At 56.1% G+C, this 17,692-nt stretch overlaps 7 protein-coding genes across 7 annotated transcripts; 5 read left to right on the top strand and 2 right to left on the bottom strand.

Moving 5' to 3' along the window:
- Nucleotides 1–533: 533 nt before the first annotated feature.
- Nucleotides 534–1,541, top strand: BDP81DRAFT_449169 (uncharacterized protein; the record flags this gene model as incomplete). The annotated part of the gene is made up of 1 exon (XM_060592372.1): nucleotides 534–1,541. The coding sequence occupies one exon, from the start codon at nucleotides 534–536 to the stop codon at nucleotides 1,539–1,541; it is 1,008 nt and encodes a 335-aa protein (XP_060445681.1).
- A 1,167-nt stretch (nucleotides 1,542–2,708) lies between these two features.
- Nucleotides 2,709–4,131, top strand: BDP81DRAFT_460675 (mandelate racemase/muconate lactonizing enzyme domain-containing protein; the record flags this gene model as incomplete). Its single annotated transcript, XM_060593677.1, has 2 exons — nucleotides 2,709–2,867; nucleotides 2,935–4,131. The coding sequence occupies 2 exons, from the start codon at nucleotides 2,709–2,711 to the stop codon at nucleotides 4,129–4,131; spliced, it is 1,356 nt and encodes a 451-aa protein (XP_060445680.1).
- Nucleotides 4,132–5,210: 1,079 nt separating this feature from the next.
- BDP81DRAFT_426579 (spermine/spermidine synthase) lies at nucleotides 5,211–7,162 on the top strand. Its single transcript, XM_060590307.1, has 3 exons — nucleotides 5,211–6,302; nucleotides 6,359–6,662; nucleotides 6,737–7,162. Exons 1-3 carry the CDS (start codon nucleotides 5,275–5,277, stop codon nucleotides 7,139–7,141), a joined length of 1,737 nt encoding a protein of 578 aa, XP_060445679.1. The 5' UTR covers nucleotides 5,211–5,274; the 3' UTR covers nucleotides 7,142–7,162.
- A 322-nt stretch (nucleotides 7,163–7,484) lies between these two features.
- On the bottom strand, nucleotides 7,485–8,424 carry BDP81DRAFT_318358 (uncharacterized protein; the record flags this gene model as incomplete). Its single annotated transcript, XM_060584352.1, has 2 exons — nucleotides 7,485–8,296; nucleotides 8,358–8,424. The coding sequence occupies 2 exons, from the start codon at nucleotides 8,422–8,424 to the stop codon at nucleotides 7,485–7,487; spliced, it is 879 nt and encodes a 292-aa protein (XP_060445678.1).
- A 2,073-nt stretch (nucleotides 8,425–10,497) lies between these two features.
- Nucleotides 10,498–10,767, bottom strand: BDP81DRAFT_426577 (uncharacterized protein). Its single transcript, XM_060590306.1, has one exon. It carries the CDS (start codon nucleotides 10,756–10,758, stop codon nucleotides 10,528–10,530), a length of 231 nt encoding a protein of 76 aa, XP_060445677.1. The 5' UTR covers nucleotides 10,759–10,767; the 3' UTR covers nucleotides 10,498–10,527.
- Nucleotides 10,498–11,453, top strand: BDP81DRAFT_218139 (uncharacterized protein). The gene has a single exon (XM_060582755.1). The coding sequence runs from the start codon at nucleotides 10,771–10,773 to the stop codon at nucleotides 11,284–11,286; it is 516 nt and encodes a 171-aa protein (XP_060445676.1). The 5' UTR covers nucleotides 10,498–10,770; the 3' UTR covers nucleotides 11,287–11,453.
- An 856-nt stretch (nucleotides 11,454–12,309) lies between these two features.
- BDP81DRAFT_266952 (uncharacterized protein) lies at nucleotides 12,310–14,224 on the top strand (the record flags this gene model as incomplete). The annotated part of the gene is made up of 4 exons (XM_060582897.1): nucleotides 12,310–12,356; nucleotides 12,529–13,063; nucleotides 13,125–13,212; nucleotides 13,269–14,224. Coding segments are annotated over 4 exons (1,626 nt in total), but the record flags the coding sequence as incomplete, so codon positions are not given.
- Between the last annotated feature and the right edge of the window lie 3,468 nt (nucleotides 14,225–17,692).

The following is a 17,692-nucleotide window of genomic DNA, read 5'->3' as shown; positions in this document are numbered from 1 at the left end:
ACGAAGTTCTACTGTGGTAATCCAGGACAGTGACATATTCCCAGTTCCCACCTCCTCCCACCTTCAACCCTGACAACTTGATTTTCCGCCACTTTTGTCCCTGCGCGACGTGCTTCATCTACCTCGAGGCTCGACATCATCCCAACGCCGCAATGAGCCAATCAACGGTTGCAAACTTCCCCGCATTCTCTGCTCTGCATTGAATCGTCCTCGAACCAACAATCGCCTTGTTGCCTCCGTCTCTTGTTCGCTAGTTCCCCTCCTCATCTTCAGCTGCCATTCGCCTTCTCAACCAACAAACCCCTTGCGTCCTCCAAGATCGACGCCGATATACTAAACTCGCCTCCGGAACCCCTCCATCGTCGTCCAAGCATCCCGGACTGCGCTCCGGTATTGGACGACAGCCACCCGTCTTCGCCATCTCATCCATCAGCCCTCATCTAAAAGTCAATGGGCATTGGCATCGGCATCGCCTACACCACCTACAACAACTTTATTCCACCTTACCACCACCATCATAATCATCATCAGCCATGGTTGACTTTACTCTTTTTCCCAATCTACCTTTGGAGCTGCAAGACAAGGTTTGGGAGGCTGCCCTTCCCCCGCCCGCCCCGACCGCTTTCCATGTTCAACTGGCCCGCCATCCCATGGGCCGCGCCGAGGATGGCTCTATCGACCGCTACAACATCAAAGATAGAGTTCTTCTTTACAGACTTCGCACTTCTGGTTCCCCTCATCTCTCAGATCGCGACTGCGTCATGTCCACTCTCTTTGGCATGCTTTTCGCCTGTCATCGCTCCTATCTCGTAGCAACACGCGCTCTCAAGTTCACCAAACCTTCTCATCCATTTCTTCTCCGAGGCGGTGATTCATCTTCCTACACCCTCATACTGCGAGGTGGCGATTCTTTGGGCGCATACCACATGGAAGTTGACGCCATGGAGGATCTCATCATTCTCAACACTGGATGGCAGTGGCCCTGCCGTCTGATCAGCACTGCCGGCGTTTTTCGTCTTCATGTGCCCACCCCACTGCGTTGTCTGGCCCTCGCCTGGCCTGGGCCTCACCAAGTCGGCCCCTCTGACGGTCGAAGTTCATTTTACAATTCAGAGGCTTTGAACGGCCTGCTAACCTTGTGGGGCTCCCGTACTCTCCGTACTCTCTACGTTGTCGTGGATCCGGCCCATCTGCGGGAGGCGGAGAAGCCGTGGCCCGCCCCGGGTGATCGATGGAGCGTGCCGAGTCCCCTCAGCGCTGACACTATACTAGAGGACTACTTGGCATCCCTTGAGGTTGACCAAAGTAGTCAGGCACAGTCCCTATTCCAGCGTGGAAATCGTCGGTACTTTGAAGTCTCGGCCGAGCAAGTGGCGCGGTCCGGTGGTCTCGGAGAAGTTATCGAGCTTCTCGAATCCGCCCGCAAGCGTCTCACCCCTACCGTCAGCCCGGGTGTTCATCAAGAACATCTCACCCAAGCGCTAGAGAGCGAGACAACGCCATGCAGATGTAGGATCCTCTCTTGGCAGCAATCGTCTTAGATGATACGGTATGCCGCCCTTGGGTCCCCTGCCAAGTCCCACATTGCATCGTGAACTATCTACTCTTTTCGTAGGGCATGCTTGGCGGGATGTGCAAACCCCAGGCCTTGTCTTTCGCAGTCACCAGTTTCAAGGTTCGCTCTTTGATTCGACATCAAGAATTGACCGGTTTTCCGAGAACCATACACACAACTGGGCGTCTTACGAAGGATCGCCTTCTTAAGCAGACAGTTTGGAGGGACAACTTGTTGAGGGTACAGATGTTGGTACAGTCCAATGAGGGATTCGATTGTCACGCTCTTCGTTCGCCAATGCCGCCAAGTCAACTCGATGAGCGCAAACGCAGAGAGAACGGCCCCATTGGCACTGGGATGCCGTCTAGAGCCGTTCTAACTTCTGCATACACTTCACGGAGAATTACATGCGTGCGTTAGATGAATTCATCACGGCTAAGGACGCAACATCAAATTCCAGCCACATGAACCCCGAATGCCGGGGAACTAGAGAAATTGTTCTGATCGGATTCTTCCTTCCTCATTCGCTCCCCCCACCCAACACCAACGAACATCGCCAACATCTGCGAGGCACGAGGCCTTGGGTCTGGCGGAGCGTACACCGAGCACGAGGCACGCTAATTGTCGAGGCGGAGGAATTTCTCCATCAATCAGAAGCCACAAAGGGGATGGGTCCGAAGCCGGCTCGGCCTGGCGAACCCCCCGCGCTGGCACGCCGTCTCTGGGCCGGGTTGTTTCCTGCTGCCAAGACCCACCAAAAGGGACCCTCTCCGGCGCATGCCCCTCCACTGAAGCCCCTCCCCCTCCATTCTTCCGTCCCCCTCATGCTGTTCAGTGCTAGCAACAGACTGCCCCTCCGACCCAACTCCAGACTCGGGGTAAAGTAAAAGTCAGCGAGGTGGGAAAAAGTAGAGGGTCGTGGCCCGTGAGTGGCCTGGCCATTGGCAAAGGCGAGGGGGGGGGGGGGAAGAAGAAACGCATCGTCGGAGGCTATAAAGGTCTCAAATCTCTCTGCTGTTGCTTTGTGATGTTGCAATTTCCTCTATTCTTCCCTCCTCCATTCTCCTTGCCGTCCGCAGTCATTCCTCCAAGAATCACGGTCCGTGTTTCTCTCTAGTTGTCTATTGTTCTCGTTCTCAGTCAATTGCCCACCATGAGTCTCGATATCACTATCACCGGATGGCAGACGCGCGATGTGCGCTTCCCTACTTCCCTGGACAAGACCGGTTCCGATGCCATGAACGCTGCTGGTGACTACTCTGCCGCCTACTGCATTCTCGAGACCGACTCCAAGTACTCTGGCCACGGCATGGTATGCTTCCCCCGATTCCACACGTAGCTAGTCTCGCAAAGTCGCTCACCCCTCTCTCCCTTTCTAGACCTTCACAATCGGCCGAGGGAACGATATTGTCTGCAAGGCGATCGACTACCTGGTCGAGAGAATCAAGGGCAAGAAGCTGTCAGACCTCGTCTCAAATTGGGGCCAGACCTGGAGATACCTCGTCAACGACAGCCAGCTGAGATGGATCGGTCCCGAGAAGGGTGTCATCCACCTGGCCCTCGGCTCCGTCGTCAACGCCATCTGGGATCTGTGGGCCAAGGTCCTCGGCAAGCCCGTCTGGCGCATCGTCGCCGACATGTCTCCCGAGGAGTTTGTCGCCTGCATTGACTTCCGTTACATCACCGACGCCATCACCCCCGAGGAGGCCATCCAGCTCCTCAAGGAGCAGGAGCCCACAAAGGCCCAGCGCATCAAGGACGCCGAGAACAGCCGCGCCGTCCCGGCCTACACCACCAGCGCCGGCTGGCTCGGCTACGGCGAGGACAAGATGAAGGGACTCCTCCAGGAGACCCTCGGCAAGGGATACCGCCACTTCAAGCTCAAGGTCGGCAGCAGCGTCGAGCAGGACAAGAGGCGCCTGAGCATCGCCCGCGAGGTCATTGGCTACGACAGCGGCAACATCCTCATGGTCGACGCCAACCAGGTCTGGTCCGTGCCCGAAGCCATCGAGTACATGAAGCAGCTCAAGGAGTTCAAGCCCTGGTTCATCGAGGAGCCCACCTCCCCCGACGACATCCTCGGCCACAAGGCCATCCGCGAGGCCCTCAAGCCCTACGGCATCGGCGTCGCCACCGGCGAGATGTGCCAGAACCGCGTCATCTTCAAGCAGCTCCTCATGTCGGGCGCCATCGACATTTGCCAGATCGACGCCTGCCGCATGGGTGGCGTCAACGAGGTCCTCGCCGTCCTCCTCATGGCCAAGAAGTTCAACGTCCCCATTGTCCCTCACTCGGGCGGTGTCGGTCTGCCCGAGTACACCCAGCACCTGAGCACCATTGACTACGTCGTCGTCAGCGGCAAGCTCTCTGTGCTCGAGTACGTCGACCACCTGCACGAGCACTTCCTCAACCCCTCCGTCATCAAGGACGGGTACTACCAGACGCCCACCGAGCCCGGCTACAGTGTCGAGATGAAGGCCGACAGCATGGACCAGTACAGCTACCCCGGCAAGCAGGGCGTCAGCTGGTGGACCAGCGACGAGGCCAAGCCCATCATTGAGGGCGAGAAGATTTAAAGAAAGGAGTTTTTTTACGACTCTGAGTTACAAGGGGGTCGAGCAGAGTGTATAGATGCCCGTCCGCAGGGAAACGATGGCATCCTGCATGGTACGGTAGCCGCCGGCCATCCTTTGTTACCGACTTATGAGGATGAAAGGGGTCCGGCCAGGGACGAAGGTCGGTCCGCAGGGCAACGATGGCATCCTGCATAGTCAAGTTTATGGCTATCCTGTGCATTGGGCACAAGAAACAAATTCGGGGGGTCTGGCGAATAGAGCCAGGCCGCAGGGCAACGATGGCATCCTGTATGGCGCAGCGCAGCTTCAGCTCTGCGACCATCCCTCATACCTAGCGTTTGATTTTCACTGATTTTTCTTGCAACTAAAAAGGGGGGTTTGGTCATAAGGGGCCATTCCGCAGGGCAACGATGGCATCTTGTATAGAATGAGTCTCGAGGCTCTCTATCCCGTCACAATAGCTACATAATGAGACATGTCTCTATGAGATACAAAAATTTTGAGTCCACTTGTGATGCCGACTGTTATGTTGAAATGAAATGTGTGATAGTATAAAAGTGAGGTGTGAAGAGTAGCCAAGGTGAAAAGAGGTGACTGAATGAGGAAGAGTGAGCAGTGCACCGCCACATGTCCAATCAATCAATCAATCAATCAGCCACACCAAGCTCACAGCTCACAGCTCGCGCCACACAAGTGGCCCCAGAATTGATTTCAAGGAGGGAGCTACCTTAATAAGGAGACGTTTCAAAACGGCAGCAAAAGAGCACCGGACAAAACCCCCCTTCCTGCCCACAGCGTTGTGTCGCATCACAAGTGATGTGTCTTGAAGTCGTCTGAGCTCAAGAGAAACACGCTCGCGCGAGAGAGGAAAGACCAGAGATCTTCGATAGCAGGCTGTTGAATTGCCTGACACATACACCGTACCTTTCATTCCATATTTTACCCACTGACTGATTCGCTTGGAGAGCTCCCCGAGCGCTCATCCTCCGCGTTTGTTAATTCATACTTGTATATTCAAATTATATTCGTCGTCACTCACTCACTCACTCAGCTGCGTCTCACCACACAACAACCTCACACTCTCTCTCTCTCTCTCTCTCTCTCTCTCTCTCACCCGCCATTACTGGACAAACAACCATCACGATGCCGCCAAAGTCAACGGTCAAGATAGAGGCCGCCCCGGAGGGCTTCACGCCCGAACGGTTCGAGAAGGAACTTAAGAACCTCGCAGCAAAGGCAAAAGGCCAGACCAAGGGCAGATTCTACAAACAGCAGGCCTCGGCATACCTCAAAGCCACCATCCTCATCGCCCTCGCCGCAACCTACAGCAACGTCTCCCAGCTGGCCATGTCGCCCGTCTACGGCTCCATCCCCTCCTCAATCTACCACGACAAGCTCGTCATGGTCGCCTGCTTCTTTGGCTGGGCCGGCAACGTCGTCCTCAACCGCACCCTGCCCTTCAACCCGGCCACCCTGCTCCCTGTCGTCGCCCTCTGCGTCCCCGCGATCCAGTACTATCTGTACCAGACGAGCGCTCTGCTGACTGCGTACTGGGGCCCCTTGGTCATGGAGGCCGTCACGCTGTTCCCTCTCATCCTCATCTCGGTGAGCTGCGTGGCGACGGAGATGGAAAAGGTGAGCCTCTCCAAGCTGCCCAAGTTCGTCGCCGACGCGGCGCCCGGGTTGGGCTCGTGGGGCCTCTTCCGGTTCGTGGAGACGCTGTCGGGCGACTACTTGCAGACCTACATCGGCCGGTCCTTCTTCCAGACGAGGATCGGCCTCGAGGCGCTGCTGGGTGCCGCCTACGCCGTCTACGCCCCGTCCAAGCTGCTGCTGTTTGCTATCCCGGCCGTCCTGCACACGGCGTTGTTGAACCCGCATGCTCTGACGCCCATGGCTGCGGCCTCGCTCAACACCACGTTGCAGGCGGATAACTGGTTTCTGCTGGATCGTAAGGAGTCTATCACGGGGTACGTCTCTGTGCTGGAGAGTATTAAGCATGAGTACCGGGTCATGAGGTGTGATCACTCATTGCTCGGTGGCGAGTGGGTGAAGCATAAGGGTCCTCGCGTCGCGGAGCCCATTTATGGTGTGTTTGTCATGTTGGAGGCCGTTCGGCTCGTCAAGACCACCAAGGCTATTCCCGACTCCGAGGCCAAGGCTCTGAACATGTAAGTTGTAGTCATTTCAGAAGTGAACTTATGGAAAATGTACTAACGACCACCAGCGGTCTCGGTATCGGCACTACGCCCGCGGCGTTGGTTGCTCACGGCGTCGACACGACGATTGTCGAGATTGACCCCGTCGTGCACGAGTTCGCCTCAAAGTACTTCCAGCTGCCGTCCAACCACACCCCAGTCATCGCCGATGCGGTAAGCTACACGCGCAAGCTCGTCGACGACCCGGACGCGCGGTTCGACTACATTGTCCACGACGTCTTCACCGGAGGCGCCGAGCCCGTGCCCCTCTTCACCCTCGAGTTCCTCCAAGGTCTCAACTCGCTCCTAAAGCCAGACGGCGCCATTGCAATTGTGAGTTTTATACTTTTGTGTTTTCCATGCCCCCCCCTCCTTGAGATTCTGAATTGCTCAACATCGAACCACAGAACTACGCCGGCGACTTCCTCCACCCAGCCCCAAAACTCATCGTCGACACAATCAGACAAGTTTTCCCCTCCTGCCGCATCTTCCGCGAGTCGGAGCACCCGACCCCGGAGAAGCTCAAAGAGGAGGGCCAGGACTTTACAAACATGGTCATCTTTTGCAAAAAGACGTCGGGCAAGCTCAAGTTCAGGGCGCCCGTGGACGACGACTTCTTGGGCAGCCGCACGCGCCGCGCGTTCCTGATGCCGGCGCACGAGGTGTTTCCCAAGCACTTTTTGCAGGGAGATTATGGCATCTTGCGGGATAATAGTACCGAGCAGCTGACCAAGTGGCACGAGAAGAGCGCGTTGGGCCATTGGGAGGTGATGAGGGTTGTGTTGCCGGATAAGATTTGGGAGCTGTGGTGATTTTGTTCCTGTTGAAGGGGGGGGGGGGGAGGGACGGATGGTTGCTTTCGCCAAAAGTCTGGATTGAGGTTAGAATGAAGAGCCAAGGTACTGTTGGAGACGAAAAGTGCTTGCTCTCTGTATATACAGTACCCCGACCTTGTGTAATTATATTGTGATGAGCTATTCCTACGCATCTGAAGTAGGCGTACTTACATGAGGCTGTGTTTTCAAGTTGTAAAATATATTGCCATCTACATTATGCTCCCTCGTGGCTCCCTTGGTCTCCTTTCAGTGTTCTGGTTAATATACCTCCGAGTCTTTTGCGTCACCCAAAACTATTCATCATTCGTCTCGGCAGAACTCACTCACCCTCACCACCCTTCTTCACAACAACCTCCTTCGCAGCCTCAAAAGCAGCCTCTCTCGTCATACCATTCGTCTCCCTCACATACTCCCCCAAATACCCAGGAACCTCCTTCACCTCATTATACGGCCCCGCAACAGGCTCCCCGAGAACCTGATACACCGGCACAACCCCCGTCCACACCCGTCCCGTAACCTCCTCGTCTTCTTTATCCCCCTTATCATCCCCGGGCGGACCTTGCCGGATCTTGGCGCTCCCTGTCGCGATGCGTACTTTAAGCACGCTCGTGGATGCCATCTCGCCCTTGTTGGGCGGGACGCGGGAGGCGGCCCAGCGGCCCGGCACGACGCCGTCTGTGATGAGTTGCATCGCGTACAGCCGCTCTGACGGGTCGGAGACGAGGGTGGCGTGGCCGTAGAGGATTGCGGAGCGGTAGTTGTAGCTGTGAGCATTGGGGGTGAGGGCTAGGACTAGGCCGTCTAGGTGGGATGCTGCTATGCAGACGGGGAGGCCTGGAGGAGGGGGAGGAGGGGGAGGGGGGGAAGCAGCATCTGGGGTGGAAGAGGAGGAGGAGGGTTGACGGGAGATGTTGATGAGGCGGGAGGAGACGTAGCCGTGGAGGTAGAGGTCTAGGACGTCGCCTTCGTCGGCTGAGGGGCGGGCGAAGGAGCCCATTTGGCCGAGCATGGGGAGGATTGTGGGGAAGGGGGAGGGGGACGGGGAGGAGGAAGGGGAAGGGTCGTTGAAGGAGACGTGGAGGATTGGGCTTGTGTTTATTATTGTGTGGATTGTGCGGAGGGCGTAGGATGCTGTGAGAGGTGTTAGTTTGATAGCTTTGTGAAGAGTTCTTGAGATGAGAGTGAGACATACCACGCGGGCTGTATCGTTTGACGGTGCCGTATGGCTCCTTTGGGTATTCGAGTTCAGTGCGAGGCATGGTTGGATATTGTCTGAGATTACTTGATGATATTGGTACGTTGGTGTTGTGAGAATGTTTGTTGACGCTTTTGGTTATTCTATTTGAGGTCGTCTGTCTGTCTCCCTTTGTATCATCCCCCCCCCCCCTTCTCCAACTTGATAACGAGAAACGCCCATCCAATGACATGACGAAGAAAAGATACGCCGTTTACGCCCGTCGTCATCCCGCGTAGACCTATTTGACTCATTGTGGGTGAACCGGGCCGGGTGAGGTTTGTTGTACCTACCTTTCGGGCCCGGCTCCGAAAGGAAGAGAAGGCATGCGGAGTGAGGTGATGGCGGGAGGAGGGGCGAAGGAGGTTAGCGGCACGGCAAGCGGCATAACCTGCACACGTTACAGTCCCACTCCAGACTGGATTGAGACTTGAGTAGGTCCATCCTGCTACGGTATGTTAGGCTCCCGCTGTCATTGACTAGTGACGTTTGGCGCGAAGGAGCTAGCGGCTATGCAAGCAGCAAGTCTTGAAGGATTACATTTACAATGGTTGTCTGTGGACGAGGCGGCGCGGAGGCGCAGAGGCGGAATTACCGGATAAGGTGTGGAGGCGCGTCCCCGGTTTGCTCTCGCCGATACGGATCACGGTTCACGGCTCTGCGGTTCTACGGTGGAATCCTCCCGCGGCCGACATTCCCGTCGTTATTTGGACATCTGAGTGTCAACCTGGAAGCATGACCCCATCCCATCGCTTGAGTCAGCGGAATAACCGTCATATTCTCCAAACCCGCCTAAAGCCTGAAAAGGCCGTTGGGAAGAAGAAACTTGAGTGATGCCTATTGATCAAAGCCCGACGGACTTGGGACTTGCGAGCCTGATCCTCGCCCCCCCCCCCCCCACCCCCAAAGGTCTCAAGTCGGCGAAGGTTATTTTCTTTTCCAGAGAACGTTTGTCCCAAACCTTGGATTACTGCCGATGCCCGAGACTGCAAAGTTTACCATCATCTGTATGTAGGTGTAAAGGAAAAAAAACAACAACGTTAGAGTTGAGGGCGGGGTAAGAATGATGGACGCCGATCACGTTCGTCTTCTGGGGCCATCAGACGGGACAAGCTCAGGACCTGAAAGTTATTTGTTGTGCTTTGGGGCGTCCCCGAGTCCTTGAGAGTTGGAAGTAATGAGTGAACCGTCGTCGAAGCAATCTTGTTCGTACCTTACGCCGTCGACCTGCAGAAGCTGTTGTGCTTATTCCTCATGCTTCACTTGTCTTTGTGGTATTCTCTCCTCAAGCCGAGGCTGCTGCGATGGTCTTTTGTGTTGTCATCATAGAGCAACTGTATGTTATTCCATAATTCCGCCTCAACGGTGGCATATCGGTAGTGATATCTTCCGGGACCCCACGGGCATCATCGTTAGAGAAAGGAAGGCTACTGCAGAGTATTTGACAGCAAGTGCACAGAGGGAACCGAGTGGAAGGAAAGTTAGGAAACAAAGGCGCATGCAGAGGCGGTAGAAACAAGTCTTGCGTTGCGTTACCTGCCAGTGCCGCCGGTGCGTACCTGCGCCGTCCCTCCCCCCCCGCATACCCGCGCAAGAGTCAAAGAGTATTGATGTCTTGGTGTCTTGATGGAGGTATCACGCCAGCGACCAGACAGTGTGATTCTTGGTTGATGATGATGGTGGTAGTGCAGGAGAAGTTGAGCGGCTGGTCGGATTCGGTAGCAGCCGAAACGCAAGACAGCTGGGCGGCCAAAGCTTGATTGATTAGCCTTTTGGACCATCCGACCTTTACTAATCAGCTGGTGCTCTCGGTCTCTGCAGCACGTAATTTCACAGATAATCTTTTGAGTTGGAATCACTGAGGTGGAATGAGAATCACTCTTCGAAGTAGTCTAGCCCTCGTGGGTAGCCCTCCGCCGTCACAGGGAAGCCCTCGTCAGGTGTCTCCACTGTAGAGGGTGCGCCAAGAAACATCGAAGCCCCTGACAAATCTCAGGGGACACTGGGAATCTCCCATTTTTCTCCCACCCACCACCACCATCCATCCTCATGACCCTCGCCTTCTTCAACACACTATTCTTGGGCACACCATCCTCACACAGAAGCAGACACCTCAGCCCTTTTCTCTTCAGTCCACCACCTTAAACTTATAGTCTGAGCGGCTGCAGACCTGCCCCTGGCGCCATCCGATTCCCTGGACTACGGCTGGCTCTCCCTTACCTTGATCTCCCGTTGCTCGACCTGATTGCTCGCTGCAGGAGTGCCTACGGCTGCTCTCGTCAATCGAATAAGAGAGTGCGAGGATAAGGACGAGGACGAGGACGAGGACGAGGTGCCTTGCCGCATGATGGAAACACATGTCACCTAGTTCATGACCGAGGATCGCTCTGCCAAAGACGATTGCTCTCCAGAGAGTAGGCGTTCGAATCCTCATGTTCCGACCCGACCAGCCAGGAGAGTTCCAGGACATATGCAGCTCCAAAGGAGGCACGCTGCACAGGGGATCGCCGTTGCGTCGAATGAACGTTCTATTCCCAGCTTCCCTTTTGCTAAGCGCAGGTTCCTGACGCGAGGAATGCACCTCAGTACCTTCTTTTCCCCCTCCCTCATGGCGAGGCCAGCGTCAAAGTTAGACGTCAATTGTCAAACAGCAAGGGCAGGCTGCGTCTGTTGCCACGTACGGCCAGCAATTGGCCGAGTCTATCCTCTGTCCAGTCTTCAGAATGTCACTTCGGTACGGAGCACTGGGCCATTGTTCGGCGAAGCGCCATTGCAAGTCTGCGGGTCAATTAGCCCCAAAGTTGAGCCTCAACTAGCCATCGCCACTCCATTGGACGATGACGGCAGGGCACAACTAGTGTGGTCAAGGTCTGCGCTGCTCTTCTAAGTTGTTTCCAGCTATTACAAGTCCAAGTCGTTCCAGACTGGTTGAGAAGAAGCCCACAAAAAAGGTCTGACGTTCCTGTTCCGATGACCAGACTAACCAAAGAACAAGAGGCGAATTGAGAAGAGGGCGGTCAGACAGACCAGACCCAAAGACCAGAAAAAGAAAAAGAAAAAAAAGTCAAGACGGATGGAATGGAATGGGGCCTCTGGCCGGCCCTGGACCCCTCCATCCCGAACATCGTAGGTTTCGACGCTGAAACAGAGTCGACGCATGCCACGGCGTCGTGGTGGATAGAACAAGGTTCTAACCCTTGTCAGCCTTGCCGCCAGCCCAATCACCGCCCCTGATCAGTGCCGGCATGAAGGACGTATCGAGAGATCTCACACAGCACCCTGCCCACGGCCGGTTTGAGACCCTCTTCCCTCCTACACTGCTCTGTCGAGTTTACTGTGGAATCCGCACCTTTTTCCAAGTATCCCATTTTTGCACCTCGACTCTTCAGAGGACCAGACATCATTTCAACCGATTCTGGCCCTGGGATTGGCTTAGACCATCCGCTGAGGTAACATCTGGCCGGATCCTCCAGGACCCTATACCGAGAATAACCTTGGAAATAGGCTACCACAGTACGCCCGTTCTATGAGACGACGCCTGATACTTCGTACTCAGGCTACAATCTGCTGGTACTGCTGGTATCCTCTGTGCCCCCCCCCGTCTTGCTCTCCCCTCTGGTGCGTCCCCGAAGAGTATCGAGAGAACAGCCGCCTCTGCTTGTCCTACCGCGCGCCCTCACACATCTCCGTCCTGTCATCCTTCATACCATCTATCTGCCACTTCGTGTACATCGTGGGGCATCTTTCCTGTCATGTTCCTTTTGTTTTGATTGTGGAATACTACGATAGTACGAAGGCATTCTCACCATGATTCGTTTCCTTCACTAAGACTTTTCTTTCCTTCAACATTCCCCATTGACTGGGTTTCTTCGAACCTATTCCCGGCCGGCCCGCGGCCCCGACAAACGAAATGTTCATTCCAGGAATTGTTCAGGCCTTGGCCTCGGCCCTTACCTTGTCAGTTGCCCGTCATCACCTCCATCCATCGTCGACGATAGGGAAAGCTGGGAGCCTCGAGGTGGAGAAGAGGCGTGAAGAAATGATTACGAGGCCGTGGGAGACGACGGAAGAGAGGAGGGAATCGTGAAGACGGAGGAAGAACATTTGCGCTAACTATTCTGGCAAACAGTGGAATCGTCATCCAAGCCGCGACCCCCGCCGTCTTTCCTTTAGCAAAGGGCCATGGCTCAAAGATCTTTCGGGACGGCCTGAGGCTGGTCCTCATCACATTCCTTGTATCATCGGCCCTGTGGGCTCAAACAGACTTCACCGGCCTCACACTCAATCCAACCTCGACTGCCGGATGTCAAGTCACCGTAATTTTTACTACCATCTTCGATCAACTCGCCCGATTCGCCATCGAGCAGTTTCTACTATGGGCCATCAACGCGAACGCGAGAGCGCCGGCGAGCGCCATGGTCTACCAAGCGGTCCTCGGCGTGCGATTTATTCTGGGCGCCGTCTTTGTTGGGTTCCAAAAGGCTCAGATTGCCACCGTCTGTGTAGCCAGGAATGATCTTCTGGCTATCGGTGCCACCGTCATAGTCACAGACTTCGCCGTGATTGCCGCGCTCGCCTTCAGAGCCAACTCGATTGGCATCACGAGCGTGCAAGTGAAGAAGGCCATCTTCTGGACCATTGGCGCCCTCGCCCTCTGGACGGCGGTATGTTCTACATGCTATTGCTTTGGCATATCATAGTACTAATCACGTGGAATCTTGATAGACCAGTATCCCAATGCTTCTGGGCATAGACACTATTGAGCTGATCTTCAGAACTGGTCTCCCCGCCACTGGCCTGTCAATCCTCCTCAGTACGTGGGGAAGCCTTCGACTCGCTGCGCCAAATCCGCTAACACTTACTTCCCAGGCATCCTTACAGGCTATCTCGGAATCTTGCTGCCCCCTCGCCCAAAGCAAGAAGTTCACCCGGATGCCCAGTCCCCGCGAAACATCAGTCCCAGCAGAGACATCTCAACTTCAGATACCGACTATCCGCCGTCGCGATACGAGGACCTCAAGGGAGGCACGATTACGACTGTCACGGCATTCAACCAGCCTGTTGATTTTGGTGAAGGTGGCATCGCTCTGCCTACCATACCTAGCATCGCCCCGGGTCAGGCATCTACTGGTGTTGGCGGTGTTCCCGTGCACGGCCAGCTCTTCCCACCGATTCGGGCCCAGACGGCTCCTCCCAGGCAAAGCAGGAGCATGGACGCAAGGCCTAACATCATGAAGGGACGGAGTATCTTTGACAAGATTGGACCAGGTTCGAACATCAAGAACGCCATTTCCAACCCGATCCTCCAGGACAGCGGAGAGCAGAACCCCCTGAGTAAGATCGCCACCATTGACCTAGCCACGGCTGCCAAGAATGATAGGGAGAAGAGGGGCAACGATATGACGTTGATGCAAAGGAATTCGAGTTTCAACGCGCAGCGCCCGGCTCCTAAGCCCCCAGCGATTACTCCGGAAGGGGCTCTCAAGCGTGCTCAGAGTGGCAAGAGGAAGGAAATCGGTCTGAAATCGCCTCCCGCGAAACCGCAGCGACTCAGGTCGGTTGGGCTCATGTCGAACCCTCCCGCAACGACTTCGTCCGCCCAGCTTTCTCCCGGCGTGGAGGAAATCAGACGCAGATCGCCTAGGCAGATGCCAGAGACCCTCCAGGAGCTGGAGAACGAGAATAGACCGGCCACGCCCCCGCAAACCGCACCCGTGAGCAGCATCTCTCCGCCTCGTCCGCAACGGCCGGAAAGGCCCCTGAGCCCATTTAAGACGATGGACAGATCGGCTAGCCAACGCACCGTGGAGAGGACTATGAGCGTGAAAACGCAAAAGACCCTCGATCGTTCCGTGAGCCAGAAATCCTCCACCGCGACCGAATTTACGATTGCTTCACCGCCCCTTGGCCTTGTTCCTCCGCCTCCACCCAAGAGCGCCGCTCGTTTGATGTCGCCCACAAAGATGCCGGATCTGCCACCCACCTGGCCCATCCAGACCGCTGTTGATCCGACAATTCGTCCCTCCAGGCAAAAGCCTCTTTCGCCCAAAACGCCTGGTGGCAGCAGTCTGCAGCGAAGGACGACAGGTGGTCTGCCGTCAAACCCGAGGGCTATAGCTATGAGGCTTTTGCCCAAGGACGCGGTTCAACAAGAGCATACTGTCATGTTCGTGAACAAGATCCAGTACAACGACCCGACAGCAGTGCAAAGCATCATCGAGGGAGCTTCGAACCAGGCTGCGAAGACGCCTCTTATTTCTCCTGGGCCAGGGCTCAAGTCATCAGGATCCGTCGTTCATAGACCTCGCCCGATCCCGAGACAGCAGGGCAAGGACCGTCAAATCTTCCCAGCGGAGAACTCCCCCAATCACAGGAGGAGTAAGTCAGGTGGTTCCATCATGAGCAGGAAATCTATTCTGCTGTCGAATCCTGGAAGCCCGACTCAGCTGCCGCCTTTGCCGCCACCGCCGAAGAGCGCCGGTAACCATCCTGTACGCGCGCTGCCAAATGACACCAAGAGCATGACTTTCGACGAGAAGATGGACCTTTTCTTCCCTGGAGGTCTTGGCAACTCTGAGGCGGGCGTTCAGCCCAGGACTCCTGTTCCCGAGATGCCCATGGTTCCTCTGGCCTTCAAGCCTGCGAGCAACTCAGGCGGTGGTGACGAGAGAGATGCGTGGGGTTCGGGCAGCAGCCGCGACCAGTCCAAGCAGTCCGATCGCTCGACCAAGACGTCCATTCGAACTCAAAGCATTCTTGACATCGAAGAGTCAGTCAGGCCAGATCTGCCCCGCAACACGTCCAAATTCAGCGTTGATACCTCCGTCATTACTGGAAGACCTGACGAGCACGACTCTTGGATTCCTGCACTACCTGTCAACGACATCACGGAGATCAAGCGAGCATACGATGGAGCGAAGCGCCAGTCATCACCTGTCATTCCGGTCCGCAACCCTAGTCTCTCCGAGTTCAGCGAGACGAGGACGGTCAGGACTCGCGACGAAGAGACCACGACAAACTGGGGATCCATCCACTCACCTGTCGCACCGGTGAACATCCAAGAGGCTACGCACATGCCGAAGCCGACGTGGATCCAGCCGCGTGACCTGTCCATGATCAGCCACAATGACGGCAAGGAGGTTATGACAATCATGCTCGACGCATCTGTTGAGCATGAGAGAGACGTGGAAGCCCCGCAAGAGGCCCGCGAAAGCCCTGTCGACCTTCCAGAGGTGAGCCTCTCAAACAGAGGCGCTCGCTGGCATCGCCGCATTGGCGACGAGAGCATCACATTCACAGAGCGCAAGGAGCCAGTGCAGTCGCGCAGACAGCCTCCTCCGAGGGCTCTCCAGCTCAGATCTCCCGTCAAGAAGAATGCGATCGTGATGCACGCGGCGGAACCTTCTCCGTTGGAGTCGCCGCAGCATGCGTACGAGATGATTCAAGCGCAGCTCAAGAAACTGGAACAGCCGAGCCGAGACTCGTACGAGAGCCAGGGACAGAGGATCCGTCTTCTGGAGTCTCTGGAGGCCGAAATGGGCCAGCAAGAGAACCAATGGCACGAGATGCATCATGGTCTCAGCCGGGACTCCATGTCGACAGTTGGGACGACTTCCGTCCGCAACTCGCAACACGAATCTGCAATTGTCAATTCGCGAAGCCTTGCCCAGATTGACGAGTCGCTCCAAGAGATCCCCCAGCGCAACAACATTGCGTTAGACCGGCGCAATTCCCGCCGCGCTCGGATGGGCAGCATGAGCAAGTCGTCGTCTGAAGATCTGGGGACGCTAAGCGCCTCTTCCCTCTCTTCTGACGGCACCAACAACAATCGCACCAGTCTCTGGCAACAGCGACTTGCGGATGCTCAAACAGAATATATGGAGAACGCTTCCGAACTATTGGCAAAACGAAATCTCAATTTCTTGTCTGTCTCAAAAGCGCCCTTGAGTGCGACTGCTGCGGCGTTGCAGCTGGGCAGTCCTACCCCACCGGACACCGACGAGGAGTCCGACGGCGGTGACGGTGTCAACGCTCAGATACTCGCGAGGCTCATGCCGAACGAGCGAGCTCCCGCACCCCCGGAATGTCTGTGGAAGCCCGACTCGCCAGTTTATTTTGAGCGCGAACTACCGCTGCTTTGGGCTCCTGCCGCAAACCATGGCGTCGCGACTAAAGTTACTTCCCACCCAAGCGACACCTTACCTGGTATCTCCGTTCGCCCTGCGACACGCAAGGTCTCCGATCCCCTAGACATCGTGAGCTCGCAACTTTGGCAGCCCGATCACACTGCTGCTAAAAAGCTACGGCCCACCTCCGGACTTTGGCGCGTTTCTTGGAGCCCTGAGCCCGTCAAGGATAACTTCCAACAGCCCCAGCGTCCCCTGACCCAACGTCCACCAAGACGTAGCAAGCGTGTCACACTGTTGCCCGATATTCTTGAGAGCCCGCAACCCCTTCCTGATAAGAGAGATACGCTCGGTATCTTCCAGTTCCCCTGGGGCGAGAAGTCGGACACCGCCACCGTCCAACCGCGCGGGCCAAGTCATATGTTTATGGCCATGCCCGGTACTATGTCAACTGGTGGACCTGCAGTACGTGCCGCATTAGAAGCTCGCGCAAAGCAACTCGAAGCTCAAGAATACTCCTCTTCCTTCTTTGACGACTACGACGACGAGGAAGAAGGTGACGACGAAGTCTCTGATATCGGTGAGGACGACGACAGTGACGACGGCTTCGACGAGACCACCCTCTGGGAAATCGCCAGTCTCCTCCAGTCGGACCAGGTGCCATCCAAGAACAGCCTGCTCCCTCAACCCATCACATACCGCCCAGAGTCCTTCGCCGAGGAGTACATCTCTGAGCGCTCTCAATCAGAGTACGAAGACTCTGAGGAGGAAAAGACAGCCGAGGGCGACGACGATACCAAGCACGACTCCATGGTCATCACCATCGCCGCCGAGGAGCTCCCCTCCTCGCCGGAACACGTCTCTCTTCTTTGGGCACCCAAGCCAAAGCAGTTCATCAGCCGCCGCACCTCAACAGGTCTCCCGCAACCCGACGCCCGCGTCTGGGGAAGCTACCTCGACAAGATGAGCGCCCCCGCCCGCGCCCGCGAGCGTCTCCCAGAGCCCGCCGTCATCTACAGCACTTCTCTTTGGACCCCCCCGCCTGCGAAGACGCAAAAGGTGGCCAAGTCAAACACTCCCCTCTGGAGCAAGCCGCAGCAGCGCAAGAGTAAGACGGCGACAACCATGTGGGCTGCCCGGCCCGCGGTCGTCTACACCGAGTCCACT

The sequence above is a fragment of the Colletotrichum phormii genome, assembly GCF_030913505.1.
Source record: "Colletotrichum phormii strain CBS 102054 chromosome Unknown BDP81scaffold_9, whole genome shotgun sequence".
Lineage (NCBI taxonomy): Eukaryota > Fungi > Ascomycota > Sordariomycetes > Glomerellales > Glomerellaceae > Colletotrichum > Colletotrichum phormii.
Note: the sequence above shows the minus strand (reverse complement) of the source record. Positions and strands in the feature narration are given on the sequence as shown.